This window comes from Lithobates pipiens, unplaced genomic scaffold (assembly GCF_037356315.1).
Source record: "Lithobates pipiens isolate NorthernLeopardFrog02 unplaced genomic scaffold, aLitPip1_a1.2 Scaffold_8, whole genome shotgun sequence".
Lineage (NCBI taxonomy): Eukaryota > Metazoa > Chordata > Amphibia > Anura > Ranidae > Lithobates > Lithobates pipiens.
In genome coordinates, this window is record NW_027507903.1 from 685,211,044 (window position 1) to 685,228,924 (window position 17,881).

Here is a 17,881-nt window from a genome sequence, read left to right on the forward strand (position 1 = left end):
GTTCTTGGGTCTGTACACTTGCTGTGTCCATTATGAGGTGTAGCACCCTGGAGTTTAGGCAGGGTTGCTCCTAAATTTACCTGCCAGGAGTATCTACCTTGGCTAAATGTTAGGGATCATTTAATTTCTCCCTAAGTCTGGCACTGCTGAACTTTCTCTTCTGCTGCTGGGTGGCCGGGTACCTGGTGGCATTAGATAGGAGAAGGGAAATGCAAGGTCAGGTTATGGGTATATGGGGTATCTCAGCCAATAGGTAGGGGTTTTCTTGGAACCCTTGGCCTGCTGGGAGAACCTATATATTCGGGTGAGGTCAGGTGAGCTATGTTCTGTGCCACCTGGACGGCTATCTGGGTGGACGTGTGTTGTATTGCCTGGGCTGCGTGACCGGAGTTTGGGTCTATCCTGGGCACATCTGGTGCTAGGCTGTCTGAGGGCCTATCTAGAAGTGAGAGAGCAGCGCAGGGTTGGGATTGTGGATTGTGTTGCAGTCCAACCAGAAGTGACGGTTCTGCCAACCGGAGAACCTGTCATGGTCGGAGGTAGAGGGGAAGCTGTCGCCACTAAGGGACCAATCACCTTATCACCAGGGGCCACAGTGAGTAGCTGAAGCAAGTACCGGAGCAGTATTCTCACCAACCAGGGACGGTGAAGAATTTGGAAACTTCATTGGGTATCAAGCCAGGGAACCAACCAGCGAAGGTGACATTTGCAGAGCAGCCTTGTGTGTCAAGCCAGGGACCGAGCAGGCCAGCGGGGTGAAGCTTGAGAAGTGACTTGAGTGCCAAGCCAGGGAGCCAACAGAGAAGCGGGGGGTGAGGCTTGAGGAAGATACCACCGTGAAGATTGGAGGAGCTCAAGGGATTCAGTGGCAGTGAATCATCTAGTCTACTGAGAGAAACCGGGAGCTCAGTGGGCTGAAGAACGACAAGAAAAGAAGGGGGCTGGGACTTTAAATGAGGTGGGCAGGTGGGGCCAAATGATCAGTCACCATTGTAAAAAATCATTCAAAAAAATAAATGATGATATGATAACAGTCCAATTGTAGGATAACAGTCACATAATGTATACACAATGATAGATACATAGCGAACAAGGTAACAGCCCACGTGTGATGCCGGGCAATGATCCCTAATAGATGATAAAACCATTCTAAAATGCACAGTCACACAACTGCTGGATAGAGCCATGTTGCTATAAAAGACCTTATTGGAAAAATGGTTATTATGGTGCATGTCGTGAGCCCGACGCGTTTCGTGTTACAAACACTCTTCAGGGGCAATTTTCACCAAAATCTACAAAAAAATTATATATATATATATATATATATATATATATATATATATATATATATATATATCAATGGAGTACAGTGGGCATTATTAAAAGGGAGGGTATACATGTGGGGGAAGAGAGAGCATCACTCATCCCCCAATGCATACTCACATGCCAATGGAGTGTAAACCACAAGGGGTCAGTAGCTGCAGCCCACCAAATAGGTCAAGTCCGGGAGCTGAGGGAAGATCTCAATGAGGGAAGGCCAGGCACACAGAGAGATCCCCATGAAATGTTCTGGTGATAATCCGCACCGGTGATGTGTAGTGATATGGATTATACAATGAATAGGAATGCACTATAAAATGTGTATGAAGTATAAATAGAGAGTTACTAGAACCCAGAATCACAAATAGTAAAGATGAGTGTCGGTGTTGTTGAATGTCTAAAGTCAAGAAAAGGAAAGACAAAGAACGTAAAGAAAAGAAAGAAAAGGAAATGGAAGCCACATCCATGGTGAAAAAAAAAACAGATTGTAGTAGTTTGCCCAGATAGAAAATACAACGCCGGCGCTGGATCGCCCAGCGGACATCACGTGCGTGGCATGGGGGCATGACGCTGACGCACGGAGGGCAAACCCACCCGATCTCCCCCCGCATCCACCGAAGCGGATGTAGGGTAAGGGGGAGGGGCCCTGACGTGCCCTCGCTGCTCCCAGGTAATTGACAGCCAGGGCACCCAATCAGCCCCAGACCCCACCAGGATACACAGAAACTGCACCACAAGGACTAAATACCAATAATGATTAATGAAAAACCATAAAAGAAATATATAATAATATATCCCCCATAAAGGGGGCAGGCAATTCGGGGCAAATGCCTTATAGATCAACATCTATGACGGTGAAGGCGAACCTTGGCACCCCAGATGTTTTGGAACTACATTTCCCATGATGCTCTGGCACGTTGCAGTGTAGTGGAGCATCATGGGAAATGTAGTTCCAAAACATCTGGGGTGCCAAGGTTCGCCATCACTGATCTATGATGATAGACTTCCTGATGGCCCCACAACACACCTCCATCCCTATTAAAGAAGAACCACAAGAAGCGATTGTAGTGGAAGTGAACTGTTACGCTTTGTGTTAGGAACTGTTAAAGACCGTTGCCATAGGAGACAGCATTCCTACACATGCAGATGTGGCGTCTCGCTGGATGACTTTCCCTGCATGGCTGTCCTCCTGTTGAAGTCTTGGAGTCTGCCAATGAATCTTGCAACTACTTAAGGGTGTCCTGGACCTAATCCTCTCTCCCAAAGTTCTGCTACGAGAAATAAAATGTATTTTGCATTCAAGAAGTGTCTGGCGTCCACTGAATCTAACTGCTTTGCACCCACCATGCCTCATAACTATGAATGAGCTCAGGCGTGTTCGCATGGTCCACGTGCAGAGCCCGCCAGGAAGTCGGCGCAGAGCTGTGCTAATCAAAGTCAGTGAGACATTGTCCGATCTCTGCAGCCGCACATCTTGGCGGGTCTCACTACCTGTGATTAGCGCAGCGCTGCACCGACTTCCTTGCGGGCTCTGCAAGTGGACCATGCGAACACGCCTGAGCTCATCCTTACCCCACAACACACCATATACTAGAAGGACGTTGGCTATCTCTGGCCCTGGAGGTTCTCATTAGACTGAAGGAGGCCTGAGACCGTGCTACAGAGGAGTTTCCACCATCCCTGTGCTGAGTTCTCATATCTGTACACCTGCAGCGCCCATTATGAGGGGTTCTCACCATCCCTGTGCTGAGTTCATGCGTCTTTACACCCACTGTGCCCATTATAAGGGGTTCCCACCATCCCTGTGCTGAGTTCCCAGGTCTGTACACCTGCAGCACCCATTATGAGGGGTTCCCACCATCCCTGTGCTGAGTTCCCAGGTCTGTACACCTACTGTACCCATTATGAGGGGTCTCCACCATCACTGTGCTGAGTTCCCAGGTCTGTACACCTGCTGTGCCCATTATGAGGGGTTCTCATCATCCCTGTGCTGAGTTCCCATATCTGTACATCCGCTGTGCCCATTATGAGGGGTTCCCACCATCCCTGTGCTGAGTTCCCATATCTGTACATCCGCTGTGCCCATTATGAGGGGTTCCCACCATCCCTGTGCTGAGTTCCCAGATCTGTACACCCGCTGTGCCCATTATGAGGGGTTCCCACCATCCCTGTGCTGAGTTCCCAGATCTGTACACCCGCTGTGCCCATTATGAGGGGTTCCCACCATCCCTGTGCTGAGTTCCAGGGTCTGTACACCTGCTGTGCCCATTTTTCGGGATTCCCACCATGCCTGTGCTATTGAGCCCTACAATAAATCTCTCCCGTTGGTGTGAGTGACATTAGTATTATGGTGTAGTATCAGTTGTATGTGATCCAGTCATTGTGTATCCTTGTGAGATTCCTCTCCTCCATGCAGCTTGTGAAGCACACTCCATGTGGACCTGTCTCTCCCATCTGATTCCAGCATGAAGGTGAATCTAATTATCATCTCCAGTGGATCTCCAGGGGGATGAGGTGACCTCCATTATTGGTTCCATCTCCCATCCATCATGTATAGTCCCAGCCATTGGGTGTGGTGATGATTGGCCCCAGCTGGGGGTATCAGTGGTTGGTGGGAGGGGTATAAAGGACAGCTCTCTCTCCCTCATTCATTGTGTTGTGTCTCTTATGAGCAGGATGGATTTTCTGGTGAAAGGTGGTTGGGTGTTGCTCCTGGCTGTGACCTATTGGTCAGGGTTTGGCTGTGATGGAGTCTTGGTGAGACATGGCCGCCAGTCAGATTGGTGGAGAAGCAACCAGCGGGCTCTACCTGGCCAGGGCTCTTCTAGATGGGGCTCAAGAGACAGGAATGCTAATCGCCCTGTTGTGGGTGTTGGGGCTCCTAGAGGTTCACATGCTGGACGTGTTGGTGGGGTTCCACGAGATTTGCTGCAGCCTGGGAGCTCCCCTATCAGCATCCAGTGTGGAGAGGACAACATGGGGGTCAATGTCCAGAGGGATTTCTATGGGATTGGGAAGCTGGTCAAACCCTCTGACCTGAGCCTGGGGCCCCAAGGCTGCAAACCCAACCCCCAGAGTACAGATACCACTGTCACCTTCCAGATCAACCTCCAGGACTGCGGCAACACAGTGCAGGTAATCTTCAAATGTTCCCCCTGTGTCCATGTATTCTAGTCAAGGGCCCCCCATAGTGTCCCCATCTTCCAGTAGTTGTGTATAGAACCTTCTCTCCGGGGTTCTTTTTTTTTTTTTTTTTTTTTTTTTTTTTTTTTTTTTTTTCCCCTCACCTGGAGTCAGCTAGTTCCTAATGACCTTGTAGATGTTCCATTGAAATAGACTAATGTACACAAAATTCTAATAATGCTGCAGCCTATCCACTCAAGTTCCCCTTCACTTCCCCACCAGCCAGAGTAGACTTCAGATCTCTGCTTACCAGAGTAAGACGTGTACCATCCCTTCAAGGCTTGATTCATAAGGCCGCTGAGTAGGGGGTGTACAGGAACTTTAAAGCCCCACCAGCTCCACTTTTGGGGAAAATGAAGGTAGAAGTTAAGACAGTGCATTTGAATAGGGTGCAGGAGGGTTAAAAACTTTGTTGGGGTTTTTTTTTCTTCCTATTGGGGATTTCCTTTCACTTCCTGCTTCGTAGCCAGAAAAGGTGAGGCAATTCCTGGCTGTTACCAGAGCAGCTGTCCCCATAGAATGCAGATGGAAATAAAAACCCAATAGGGTTCTAACCCATGCCACTTCATCAGTTACACTTTAAACCCAGTTCCTGTGGGGTCCCATCTCCTTGTTCTACCCCACCCCCCCCTCAAAAAAAAAAAAAAAATTTGCCCACACCAAGGACATGAGCAGTTCCCATATCTGGGATTGCTGCTCAGTCACAGGACACCATGTTGCAGCACTGTCGGTACCCCCTGTAGTTTGCTTTGTTGCCCAGATCTGTGGCAATACCCCTGCTCAACCATGCTGTTTGGTAGGGATCTGGAATGTGGGGTACAGATGGAGAACCACCAGGAGTGTCTGGTGGGAGAGGACCCTCCAGACCATTAGTAGGGGTGATTGTATGCGTAGCTGGACAGGTAGTGGGATCTCTGTTGTGGGGTTACTTTAAGTAGGTGCCAGCAGACTGAAGACTTGCCTTTTTGTAGACTGAGTCTTCGAAGACCAATCACCAGGTCAACATATCTCTTTATCATTTTTATTCAGGTTTACTTTTGTGGAGACTGCTGTTGGGTGCTGCTATCTTGGGTGTGATGTCAGAAGCCTCGGAGTTGCCACTCCTCCCCTGACAGCTACATGGGGCTTATGTAGGTGGAGGAGCTGGGCCAGCACAAACTTATTGTACACTCCAGAAGAGGGATATGTATTGGGTTGACTTCTGGAATGTCAATTCCACATGGAAAGGGAAAACCCTGCATGTCAACATTTGATTCACTTTGAAGTGTTTAACCCTAAAAAAAGAGAGATCCTGTTCATTTCTAAAGCATGTTTATACAGCATAGTGCATGTTTTATTTAATTTGGGCCCCCTCTATAACCTGAGATGCCTGGTTCTTCCCTCCCCCTGTAAACTGACCACGGTTTATTATGGCTGCTGAGCCATGACCCCACATCTCAGCTCAGTCCACTCCATGATCCTCTCCTCCTACTGGTAAAATTGTATGTTCCTACAATCCACTCTTACAAAATAACATTTTGGTATGGGCGTTTTCCTTGTTTATCCCCGTGATGCCAAACCTGCCTGCAGCCCCCTGACAGCAACAGAATTTTGTGACCATCTCAGTTACTTGGGAGCCACAGATCTGTCTGGGTTTCAGGCAGACTGAAACCTGGACACAACATTCCATACCCAAACTGGACAGGTGGCAACCCTAGTTCTAATGCTGGAAGTGCATGCATAATGGCTAGAGGGCAGGTAAGACTGGAGGGGGGGGGGGCTCAAATGCATAGGGGAGCACTGGACACCCAGCATATAAGTGTGCAAACTAAACCCCAATTTCTAAGGCAGACTGTCAGATGGCATAAGTTGGCTGTTTGCAAGCTGGTTGTGCTGGGAATTTTTTCTTTAGTTTTTGTTTGCAAGGTAAAGGGGTGGGGGATAGGGGTTTAGGGCCTGGCCTTCAACACTGGGGCTGGGCAATGGTGGGCTTGGGGCCTGGTCTCAGAAAATGGACTAAACAATGTCAGCTTTCCATGTTTGTAAGTCTGTCTCCTTGTCTGCACAGGTGACTCAAGACTGGCTAATCTACACCACCAACCTGGCCTACAGCCCAACCTCCTCCATTCCAATCATCAGAACCAACTCAGCTGTGGTCCCCATAATGTGCTTCTACTACCGGTGAGTCAACACTACTAGATCAGCTTACACTAGGGGGCCATGCAGGTCCCAGCTGGTGCTCAGCATCTGGTCAATGTTTGGCCAGTGTGGGCAGAAAACACAACTAGGGGTTCTTGCCAAGAGATTTTCATGTGTAATATTATCATTCCTGGTTAAGGGTGTGTTGGCAGCCTATTTGGTGTAGGGGCTGCTGAGTGTAGTAGTCTGTCACCCAGCCAGGCACACATCCGCCACCCCCCCCCCCCCATGGGGTTGATCACAAAGATATATGTATGTACATTACTGACCTTGATTCTGTTCTCTGTAGGCACGGTAATGTGAGCAGCCAGGCCATTAAGCCAACGTGGGTTCCATTCAGCACCACTGTGTCTTTAGAAGAAAGGTTGTCCTTCTCTTTGGTCCTGATGACTGGTGAGGAAGATGGGTGATCGGGAGGGAGGGGTTATGTTGGGTCTTTTACTAATCCCCCTTTCCTTATGTATACAGAGGATTGGAGTGGTCCCAGAAGTTCTCCCATCTATCAGTTGGGGGATATTCTCTACATACAGGCCTCTGTGGATACTCGCAACCAAATTGAGATGATCCTGTATGTGGACCGTTGTGTGGCCACCATATCTCCTGATGCCACGTCTTCTCCAAGTTATGACCTCATTGCAGACAATGGGTATGTTTCGGGGGGGAGAAGTGGGGTTGGGTTTCCCATATGACCCAAATTGTAAGTGACCATCTTCTGCAGGTGTCTGGTGGATGGAACACAAGCTGACGCCTCCTCAGCCTTCATCACGCCAAGGGTCCAGACAAACACTCTACAGTTCATGGTGGATGCCTTCCGGTTCCTAGGGAATGATGTATCTCTGGTGAGGACTGTTTGAATTGATTGCACAGATTGGTGCCTTCTAGGAATGTTTAACCTATTAAAACCTTCTATTCCAGATCTACTTGACCTGTTACCTGAGAGCTGCTGCTGCCACCCAGGTCCCAGATCCCATGAACAAGGCCTGTTCCTATAGTAAAGCCACAAACAGGTGAGACTTTTTAAAATGCCTGTTGGGTTGCTGACACTTCTATTTTTTGGACCCAACATGGTGAATTCCTAAAACAATGGTATGGAAAGGGCCCCACGGAGTATGTCTGTGTACCATTATGTATTTACACTGGTAAAATGGCTAGCCAGGTAAATGGCCTCATGGGGCTGAAAGTTGGCCTAAAACAGGGGTAGGCAACCTTGGCCCTCCAGCTGTGGGGTAACTCAATCACAGGCATGACTCCTAGAGGCATGATGGGATTTGTAGTTTCACCACAGCTGGAGGCCAAGTTTGCCTACCCCTGACCTAAAATCTCAGGTGCCAGCATGATCAGAAATATGGGTATGGTGTTTGGACACCTTGTGGTCAGCTGTAAATTCAATCCAAGGGGGCTCAATCTGGCACTGTAAATAGAACTAGACAAAACTTTCATTTTGTCTAGTGCCAAGGAAGGGTTGTAATCCATCAGACTTCTCTCACCTCCTGTGTTCCATTACAGAGATTTGCCTTCACTTCCTGTCCCATAGCCAGACAGGAGGTGAGAGGAAATCCCTGTAAATGAATGGAATTCCTTTGTACCCAGAAATTAGTTTTCTCGCATTCAATTATGGTAAACCGGACAAATGGTGTGAATCTCCCTAATGGGACACAGAAGGCAATAAAAACCGTAATTATCTCCACTGTGCATCTGGAGGTATGAGCCTTAAGCAGGGTTGCCACATCATCCTGTAGCAGCGGCAGCTCCTGAAGAGCATGGGTTTTGTGTGTTTGGGGTTGTGTTTTTTCTCAAGTCGTCTTCCAGGACGGCACCCTGAGAGATGACTGGTCCACCTGACAGGAAACACAATCAAAGAGGTTAAAAGCCCCCGCCCCTCCCCGTGCTCCTCAGTTTTTGATTGTGTTTCCCCACAGCGAAACCGTTTGTTATTTTTTCCTAGACCCGAAGCCTGGGGCTGGTGGTCTCCCCCTGGGAGCCAGACCTAATGCCTGGGAAGCCTCTAGGTCTGGCAGGATGTTCTCATCCTTCCTGGGGGGTTCCCCTATATTTTCCTCAGGGGGGGCAGCAGAAACTGGAAGAGCCCCCCTGAGCGCTGAAGGACCCTGGGTACAGTGGTGTACCCAGAACTTCAGGGGCCAATTTTCCTCTCCTCTCCTTACCTGTGCGGTGGCCGTGCAGAAAAGGAGCCTGGTGTCCCTTTTTGGCTCAGGGTATCTCTCTGAAGACTCCAGGTCCAGCAATCCAGAGGGTTCTTGGTGCAGCTGGAGGCAGTATCTCCCCTTTGCAGCAGAGGTGCTCAGCTTTCTGGGGAGGTTTGGCACCATCTTCCTGGAGCTTGGTGGAGGAATGACATCACTTCCTCCACAGAACAGGAAGTGAGCTCAGAGTTCGGGTCATTTCCTGTCTACAGCAAAATGGTGGCCGTATCAGCATGGAGGTAACCACAGCCTCAGCCTCACAGCTGATTTGCCAAATCGGGGACATAAATCCAGGAGGAGCAGGCGCCCACTTCTCCCACAGACCGGCTGCCTTCGCCTGTGTTAGCTGTCCGAAGAAGCTCACTGGTGCCAGCAGCATGGAACGTGAGGAGAGACCCGCAGGGTCCATGGCCATGGAGGAGACCACGGGGTGAGTCCGACCGGCCGCCGGAGGTTTAGATGGGGGAGGGTACCCCAACTCTTCTCCTCTGGGTGGTACAGTGCTGTATTGTAATGCCTGTATGTTTTTGTTTCAGGGGACGATGCCACTGCCCTTGGGGTTGCCAGCCGTCCCGTGAAATCTTCCACCCGCTCTAAGCGTTGTGGAAACTGTAATGCTAGATTACCCCCAGATCATCCTAAACCCTTCTGCTTTAAATGTATACAGAAGCTGACAGGGAAGGAAACCTCTCAGATAATGGAGAAGTTTCTCACAGTACAAACTGAGATGCTGTCCACTCTGAAAGCCTTTCAGTCCTCCCTTAAGTCTAGGGATTCAGAGGCTCACACCAGCAAGGACGCCTCCTCCCAGGAGGGCTCCGCTTCCTCTAGGGGGTCTAGACGGCGGGCAGACAACCCAAGGTATCTCCAGTCTCAGGATTCAGAGGAGGAGTATGAGTCCGAATCCCATGGGCAGGGATTCTCGGACGAGGGTGTGTTGGACAGCCAGGAGGAGGATGAGGGGGAGGACTCCAGGTCTAGCAGGCATATCTTTTCAGCCGATGACATGGAGGGACTACTGAGGGCGGTTTACGCTTCTGAAGGGATTCAGGAGCCCACGGCACAGGTCTCTGCCCAAGACAAAATGTATAGGGGCTTAATTAAACCACAGACCAGGGTTCTTCCGGTACATCCTGCACTCAAAGATATTATCTTAAGGGAGTGGAAGGATCCGGAGAAGAGGCTCCTAAAGTACAAAACATGGAAGCGTAGATGCCCCTTTACTGAGGAGGATGAGGAGAAGTTTTTCAAGACTCCTAGGCTAGACGCCTCCCTGGCACAAGTTTCTAAACAATCCGATCTTTCCTTTGAAGACACTGGGAACATCAAGGATCAGATGGATCGGAGGGCAGAAACTATTTTGCGCAGGGCCTGGGAGGCCAACGCGTCGGCTATGAGCCCCGCGTTGGCCTCAGCCTGCATCGCTAGAAATGCGGACATGTGGATCTCTAAGCTGATAGACCACATCTCCCAGACTTCCAAGTCTAAGGAGGTCTTAGATTCATTGGAGGTCGTAGGCAGCGCTGTTGCATACCTAGCGGATGCGGCCGTGGAGACGGTGCGCACAACCGCCAAGTCTGCTGCCTTACTAAACTCGGCTCGGCGAGCCCTATGGGTTAAAACTTGGGACGGGGATGGCTCATCTAAGACCCGTCTATGTGGCCTCCCTTTTGAGGGTTCCCTCCTTTTTGGTGCTGGCCTAGACCAAGCCCTTGCTAGGTCGACCGAAAAGGGGAAGAAATTCCCTACTAAACCGAGGAGGGATAGGAAGAGGTTTTTTCGTGGCCCCCAGGCAAAGAACCGCTTCTCGGAGAAAAAGGTCTCCCCTAATAGACGTTGGGGGGCTGGGAAGGATAAGCAGAAGTCAGGCATTCTCTTTTCCAGCCAGAAGTCAAGCGACAAGACCTCCAAATGACATTCCAGTGGGGGGAAGGCTTTCCCACTTTGTCCCTCAGTGGGAAAGGGTCACTCAGAGCCCCCATATTCTACAGATCATAAAAGAGGGTTACAGGTTAGAATTTCTTTCCCCTCCTCCCTCCAAATTTCTCTTGACCCACCTTCCCAGGGATCCTGGCAAGGCAGCAGGAGTCCTACAGAATATAGAAGAACTGGCCAGGCAGGAGGTCATAGTGCCTGTTCCAGAGGGCCAGCAGGGTCAGGGGTTCTACTCCCATATATTTGTGGTACCAAAGCCCTCAGGAAGATATCGCCTCATCATAAATCTAAGGCATCTCAACGTCTTCCTGCGGTACAAGAAGTTCCGCATGGAGAGTGTTTATTCTCTCAGGAGACACCTTCTCAGGGACGTGTTCATGGTAACCTTGGATTTAAAGGACGCCTACCTTCACGTCCCTATATTTCAGAACCATCAGGTCTTCCTAAGATTTGCAATTGCCTCTCCAGAGGGAGTTCAGCATTGGCAGTTTGCGGCCCTCCCCTTCGGGCTGGCATCCAGTCCAAGGGTTTTTACAAAGATCCTGGCAGAAGTAGTGGCCTTCCTGCATCTCCAGGAAGTAGCGCTGATTCCCTATTTGGACGACATTCTGATTTACAATCAGAATCGGGATCAGCTCCTTTTGGATCTAGCCAGGGTAGTGGAGACCTTAGAATCCCTGGGATGGATCATCAGCAAGGAAAAATCCTCACTGATTCCGGCCCAGACGAAAATGTATCTGGGATTCCTGGTGGATTCCGCGCAACAGAAGTTAGTTCTACCCCAGAGCAAGGTAGAGGGTATAATTTCAGCGGTCCTTTCTCTGTTAGAGGCAAAGACATCTCCATACAGAGGGATTATGAGGGTGCTGGGCCTGATGACGGCAGCTATCCCAGCAGTTCCTTGGGCACAGCTGCACTCCAGGACCCTCCAGCACTTCCTCCTTTCCTCTTGGGACAGGAAAGGGGTTTCTCTAGAAGTAGAAGTGGCCATTCCGATCGAGGTAAAGGATTCTCTTCACTGGTGGCTTCACCCTCAGAGGCTTCAGGGGGGCCTCCTTTGGAGTCAGCTTCAGCCGCTCAGGATAACAACAGACGCAAGTTCCTGGGGGTGGGGGGCCCACCTGGAGGATCTAACAGCCCAGGGTTCCTGGGACGTGAGTCAGAGAAAGACATCCTCAAATTTTCGAGAACTTTTGGCCATCGGGGAGGCATTAAAGGCTTTCGAAAGGAGGATCAAGGACCAGGAAGTTCAGGTCCTATCAGACAACGCCACGGCAGTGGCATTTGTCAATCATCAGGGGGGCACCAGATCTCCAACTCTACTGGCTCTATCTTTAGAGATCATGGGTTGGGCGGAGCATCGGATTATCTCCATTTCCGCAGTCCACATAAAGGGGTCCCTGAATGTAGAGGCAGACTATCTCAGTCGTCAGCCGATTCTTCAGGGAGAATGGGAGTTGAATCCAGAGGTATTCTCCCTGGTATGTCGGCAGTTCAGCGATCCAGAGATAGATCTGTTCGCCCGCAGAAAGAACAGAAGGGTAAAGAGATTCTTTTCCCTTGCCCGAGAGGGGGGCTCAGAGGGGATAGACGCCTTGGCCCAGGTTTGGGACTTCCGGTTGGCCTATGCCTTCCCCCCCATGGGGCTTATTCCGAGGGTTCTTCAAAAGCTGTTTCTCTCGGAAGGCGCCCTGATTCTGATAGCTCCTTGGTGGCCCAAGAGAGCTTGGTTTCCAGCCCTGCAGGGTTGGTCCATAGCCCCGCCTCTACACCTTCCTGTTCGGCGCGACCTTCTCCTTCAGGGTCCAGTTTGCCATCCAGACCCCAGCTTCTTCAGGCTGACGGCCTGGCTCTTGAAAGGCAGAACCTGCGGGAGAAGGGCCTGTCGGACAGAGTAGTGGATACTCTCCTCCTTAGTAGGAAGCCGGTCACAAGGCGTATTTACGCTAAGACCTGGGGGATTTTTTCTCGCTGGTGTCAGGTGAGAGGGACTTCACAGCAAGAGATCCCGGCCATTCTGGAGTTTCTCCAGGATGGAGCAGAGCAGGGGTTGGCAACCAAGACACTTAAGGCACAGGTCGCAGCCTTATCCTGTTTTTTGGAGAGACGCTTGGCACTAGATCCTCTGATCAAGAGGTTCCTTTTGGTCAGAGAGAGGTTGTCCCCTGTCCAGGTGTCTAGGTTCCCACCATGGGATCTTACCTTGGTGTTAGAGGGCTTAACAAGGCCCCCCTTTGAACCAATAGACCAGATCCCCCTCAGGATCCTCACCTTTAAGTTGGCCTTTCTGCTTGCTATTACATCAGCCAGGAGAGTAGGCGATATTCAGGCTTTTTCAGTCAAGGAACCATACTTTCGTTTATTTGAGGACAGGGTTATACTTAGGCAGGACCCCCTGTACCTCCCTAAGGTAGCATCCAGGTTCCATAGGTCTCAAGAAGTAGTGCTACCTTCCTTTTGTAATAATCCCCAAAATGAGAGGGAAATTTCTTTTCACTGTCTGGACGTCAGACGTTGTTTATTATCCTACTTAGAAAAAGTTAAGGAGTTTAGAAGGTCCAGCCATCTTTTAGTTAATTTTTCTGGCCAAAAGAAGGGCCAACAAGCCTCCAAAGCATCCATAGCTAGATGGATTAAGCATGCCATTGCTTTAGCCTATGAGCAGTCAGGTAATGCAGTTCCTAGGGACCTGAAAGCTCATTCCACGCGATCTCTGGCAACCTCTTGGGCAGAAAGGGCCGGAGCTTCAGTGGAGCAGATATGTAGAGCCGCTACATGGACAAGCCAGAACACCTTCCTGAGGCATTACAGGGTGGAGTTACTGTCCCCTCAGGATCTGGCATTTGGCAGGAAGGTCCTGCAAGCGGTTGTCCCGCCCTAAGGTAGGCCTGAGCTACTTGCTCCTCTCTCAGGGTGCCGTCCTGGAAGACGACTTGAGAAAATGACCAGTTACACTTACCGGTAACTGTGTTTCTGGGAAGTCTTCCAGGACGGCAGGCCTACTTCCCACCCGTTCTCTTTAGGTTTAAATTAAGGTATAGAGTGTGGTGGTGTGGTGTGGTTTTCTTCACTCTCGTGCACTGGTGTGGGTCAATACTTTGTCACAACTGAGGAGCACGGGGAGGGGCGGGGGCTTTTAACCTCTTTGATTGTGTTTCCTGTCAGGTGGACCAGTCATCTCTCAGGGTGCCGTCCTGGAAGACTTCCCAGAAACACAGTTACCGGTAAGTGTAACTGGTCATTTTTATTTTTTTTTTTTATTCCTGAACTGCAGTTTGGTTACAATCGTCTAAATTTGGACTTCAGCATCAGTCTGACTGGACTGTGAGATGTTCGACCTGGCCACAGGGAGCTGTCTCTTCTGGCAGGCATGGAACTATGGTCTGGTTAGGTGCTTAAGTTACTCTCTCTCGATGCCCGCCCAGTGGGAGTGATGCTCTTGCTGTGCTTTCTGGGAATGGGTATTTAAGATGCAGACGTCAAGTGGTTCAGGGTTCCGGTCCAGAATGATGTACTGGCTTCATGGTCCTGGTCCTCCTGACCAGCCCCCAAGAAGGCTATGGCCTGTGGTGTGGATACCCTTGATTTTGATGTCTCAGGGCTGGCTAGCCCAAGGCAGGGAAACTAAAGGAGGATTCTGAGGTGGTTGGGTGCCGTCTCCACTTTGGGAGAGACCCAGCGACTTCAAGCATTCCAGGGGAGGACTCTTCAGAAGACCACCACGTACGGGTTGGTTTCTTAAGAGCCTGGAAGGGCTGAAGTACCCAAGAGAACCCGGTCTTGTGGATATCGCCAAGCTGACTGAGATCCAGGTATCCTACAAATGTTCAAGTTTAGTTTTCCCTACGTGTTGCACAACGTCTGTGGCAGAGACTTGTTCCTGAGGAAGCACCTTGTTGGCTGCTGGGCCTTGTGAGAGGACTGTCCAACCTGAGTGATCATCCAGTTGTGAATGGCTATTCTTTGGATGCAGTCAAATTAAGCAAGTTCAACATTTTGACACAGAGTACCTGAACTTCCTTTCCAACCCTCTGATCCCAATTTAAGAGTTCTTGTCTACCTTCTACAAATCCCTTGAGTGGATTTGTCAGTCTCTTGAGTTACTGGGCCATCTACCATGTGACACCCCTAGATGTGAAATGAGAACAGGAGGTAACGGTAAGCCCAAATCTAACCAGCAGCTCCTTCAGGGGTAGTGCTACAATCCCTTTAATCTAGAATGACCAGATGTCCCTGGTTTCAGGGGACAATCCCTGGACCAAGTTTGTCCCCAGATTTGACTTCAACAGGAGCTGGGGCAATTTTCAAAGACAATCAGTACGAGCTGTTGTAATTCAGATTTTTGTTATTCTGCACTAGTTTAGGGGGTGTATTTTTATTTTTCCCCAATTATCTGTGTCCCTCTTATGATGTGCTGGTCGGAGCGGCTGGACTATTTCTTCAGCTTCTGGCACATGGCCATTCAGCTCCATTCACTTCAAATCCTGGCCAGCTGCCTGCCTGCTTATCTCCTTGCCTTCACTGGCAAAGTAATTTTCCTACGCTCCCCACCCAGTAGTAGGCGGAGGTGGCGGCGGGCAGAGGGACCTGTGAGGCCGGCGGAGGTGGTGGCGGGCAGAGGGACCTGTGAGGCCGGCGGAGGTGGCGGCGGGCAGAGGGGCAGCTCAGCTGATGTCCAGCAGCAGGAATAGAGGTGAAGTGGATCCAATCGGGGGGGGGGGGGGGGGGGCTGCCAGTTCCCCTCAAGGCTTCAACACAGGTGAGCTTTGGGGGTGTCTGTGAATAGACTACATTGCACTGTGTCTGTCTCTGGCATAATGAATCAGAACTCAGGCAGCAGCACTTATTGGTCAGAAGCTAACAAAATCAGCACCCAGCAGTCATGTGACATACTGTGACAGAACCAGCCAGAGCCATGATGGAGTGCCCCCTGCCTGTCAGTTATCATAATGCTGATCTTAACCAGTTTCCGATCACCTGATGGCAGATTTACTGCTACAGGGCGGTCACACTGCAGGATCACTTGTACACATGATCCTGCATTTCTGGGTATTGTAGAAAAGCGGGTACAGGGATCTATGTCTTCCCTTAGTAAAAGCGCCTCCTCCACAGTGAGAACACTTGTTGGGCACACATTTAACCCATTGATTGCCCTAGATGTTATCCCCCCCCTTCCCAGCCAGTGTCATTGGAAAAGTGACAGTGCATATTTTTAGCACTGATCACGATTAGTGTCAAGTGTCACTATTGAGAGATGGATGGATAGATATTCTATTATGCAGGATGTCCGATAAAGTCTTTTCATCGGATATTCCAATCGTGTGTGTTCTGACTTTTTTTGGAAATTCTGACGGACCTAGAAATAGAACATGTGTTAAATCTTTCCGATGGAATCAATTCTTATCGGGGGGAAAACCACTCGTCTGTATGCTGTTCCGACAGACCAAAAACGACGCATGCTCTGAAGAAAGTACAAGACAGCAGCTATTGGCTATTTAACTTCCTTTTTCTAGTCCCGTTGTACGTCACCATCTTGACTGTCGGACTTTGGGGCAATCGTATGTACGCAACAGTTTCAGCGGAACTCCATCCCCAACCTTCCGCGTTTATTCAGATGGGAAAACTGGTCGTGTGTGTACGCAGCATTAGTCTGATTTGTCCACCGCAATATTGCAGTTCCCGCTATGAGTCACTGATTGCTGCCATTACTAGTAAAAAAAGTCCCTGGATTTCATTTAAAAAAAATCTGGTCACCTTACTTTAATCCAGGACACACATGAATTACACGGGTTCTGTGGCTGAATATGGTGGTAATTAAATTTGGTGCCTTATCTGTATTAAATCAGCCTCGGAACCTGTGTAATGTGCCCTGGATTAAAGGGATGATGTGGTAGCCCTAAGTCCTTTCATGGGAAATGTCTAACTACCTATCCAGTGTTGGCGTTTAACCAAGCATCCAGTGCATCTTCTAAACACAGGTTGTCATGCATACTTTGGTTTGTTTTTCTCTAGCTGGTCTGCAGTTGAGGGCCCCAGCAGTATCTGCCAGTGTTGTGGGACACCGGGCACCTGTAGCAACCCTACTGGTCTGACGGCAGGAGGAAGGATTCGATTTGGAAGACCAAGAGCCTTTGGGAAGAGGGAAGCGTTGGATGGTGAGTCTTAACCATGCTGCTGCATACAACATTGGTGTGGTCACATCTATCTTGCATTACAAAAGGAGGGGGGGCCCTGACTGGCTGGGGTTATTCAACCTGGCACTGATTCTTGCACCCAGCAGGGTTCTGAGGGACCTGGGTGGCAATGAAGGTGGAAGGCTAGAACCTGGATGGCCTTCATAGTGCTGCTTCTATTCCTGTAGCGATGTTTCAGAACAGGAAGGTAGATCTCCTGCATAGCCTTTTCTTGGCAATGCGAATCTTGAGGGTTCAATCTATCCAATTTCCCCCCCCCCCCCATGTTCAATTGGTTAACATAACTTGATTCATGAGGGTCTACAGTGGACACCACCAACACTTGAGGTATCACATGAAAGCCCTTAGTTGCATTGTATAGAGATGTGTATGTGCCTTCTGACCCTCCAATGTTTCTCCTGCAGAACCTAACATGGAAGAGGAACAGGCGGTGACCACCTTGGGACCTCTGCTTGTGATTGGACCAAAACAAAGTGACCTTGCAGCTGCAGTGATGAAGGAAGAGGCCGCCCCTGCAGAGCTCTGGTGGTTGGTGGCTGTCGGGTGTGTCAGTGTTCTTGTAGTTGCAGTGTGTACAGTGTTCATTGTGAAGTCTCTAAAAAAGCCACAATATGTATTGTCTGAGAAATAAAAAAATAAATAAATGTTTGCTTATTTATAGATGGTTATACAGCATGATTTGGTCACAATTTTATATAGCACCAACAGTTTATGCAGTGCTTTACAATGTATAGGGGGGACAACACAATTACAGTACAGCAGGGCCTTGCTCATAGAGCTTACATTCTAAAGGGAGGGGGTGGTGGTACAAAAGGTAATAGATGCAGGGAATGATTTGATAGGGGTGGCTCAGGGACAGTTGGGTGG

At 49.6% G+C, this 17,881-nt stretch overlaps 1 protein-coding gene across 1 annotated transcript; it reads left to right on the forward strand.

Annotated features, from left to right (window-relative positions):
- The first annotated feature begins 3,987 nt into the window (after nucleotides 1-3,987).
- On the forward strand, nucleotides 3,988-17,648 carry LOC143962206 (zona pellucida sperm-binding protein 3-like). The gene is made up of 8 exons (XM_077471541.1): nucleotides 3,988-4,455; nucleotides 6,551-6,663; nucleotides 6,971-7,074; nucleotides 7,150-7,327; nucleotides 7,400-7,520; nucleotides 7,597-7,688; nucleotides 16,833-16,975; nucleotides 17,419-17,648. Exons 1-8 carry the CDS (start codon nucleotides 3,988-3,990, stop codon nucleotides 17,643-17,645), a joined length of 1,446 nt encoding a protein of 481 aa, XP_077327667.1. The 3' UTR covers nucleotides 17,646-17,648.
- The last annotated feature ends 233 nt before the right edge of the window (nucleotides 17,649-17,881 follow it).

What these genes read in the sequence shown, in the direction of transcription:
- LOC143962206 (XM_077471541.1), top strand. Translation starts at nt 3,988, where the DNA reads ATGAGCAGGATGGATTTTCTGGTGAAAGGTGGTTGGGTGTTGCTCCTG. An exon ending in ACTGCGGCAACACAGTGCAG is followed by an intron (nt 4,456 to 6,550) that starts GTAATCTTCAAA and finishes TTGTCTGCACAG; the next exon opens with GTGACTCAAGACTGGCTAAT. An exon ending in GAAGAGGGAAGCGTTGGATG is followed by an intron (nt 16,976 to 17,418) that starts GTGAGTCTTAAC and finishes TTTCTCCTGCAG; the next exon opens with AACCTAACATGGAAGAGGAA.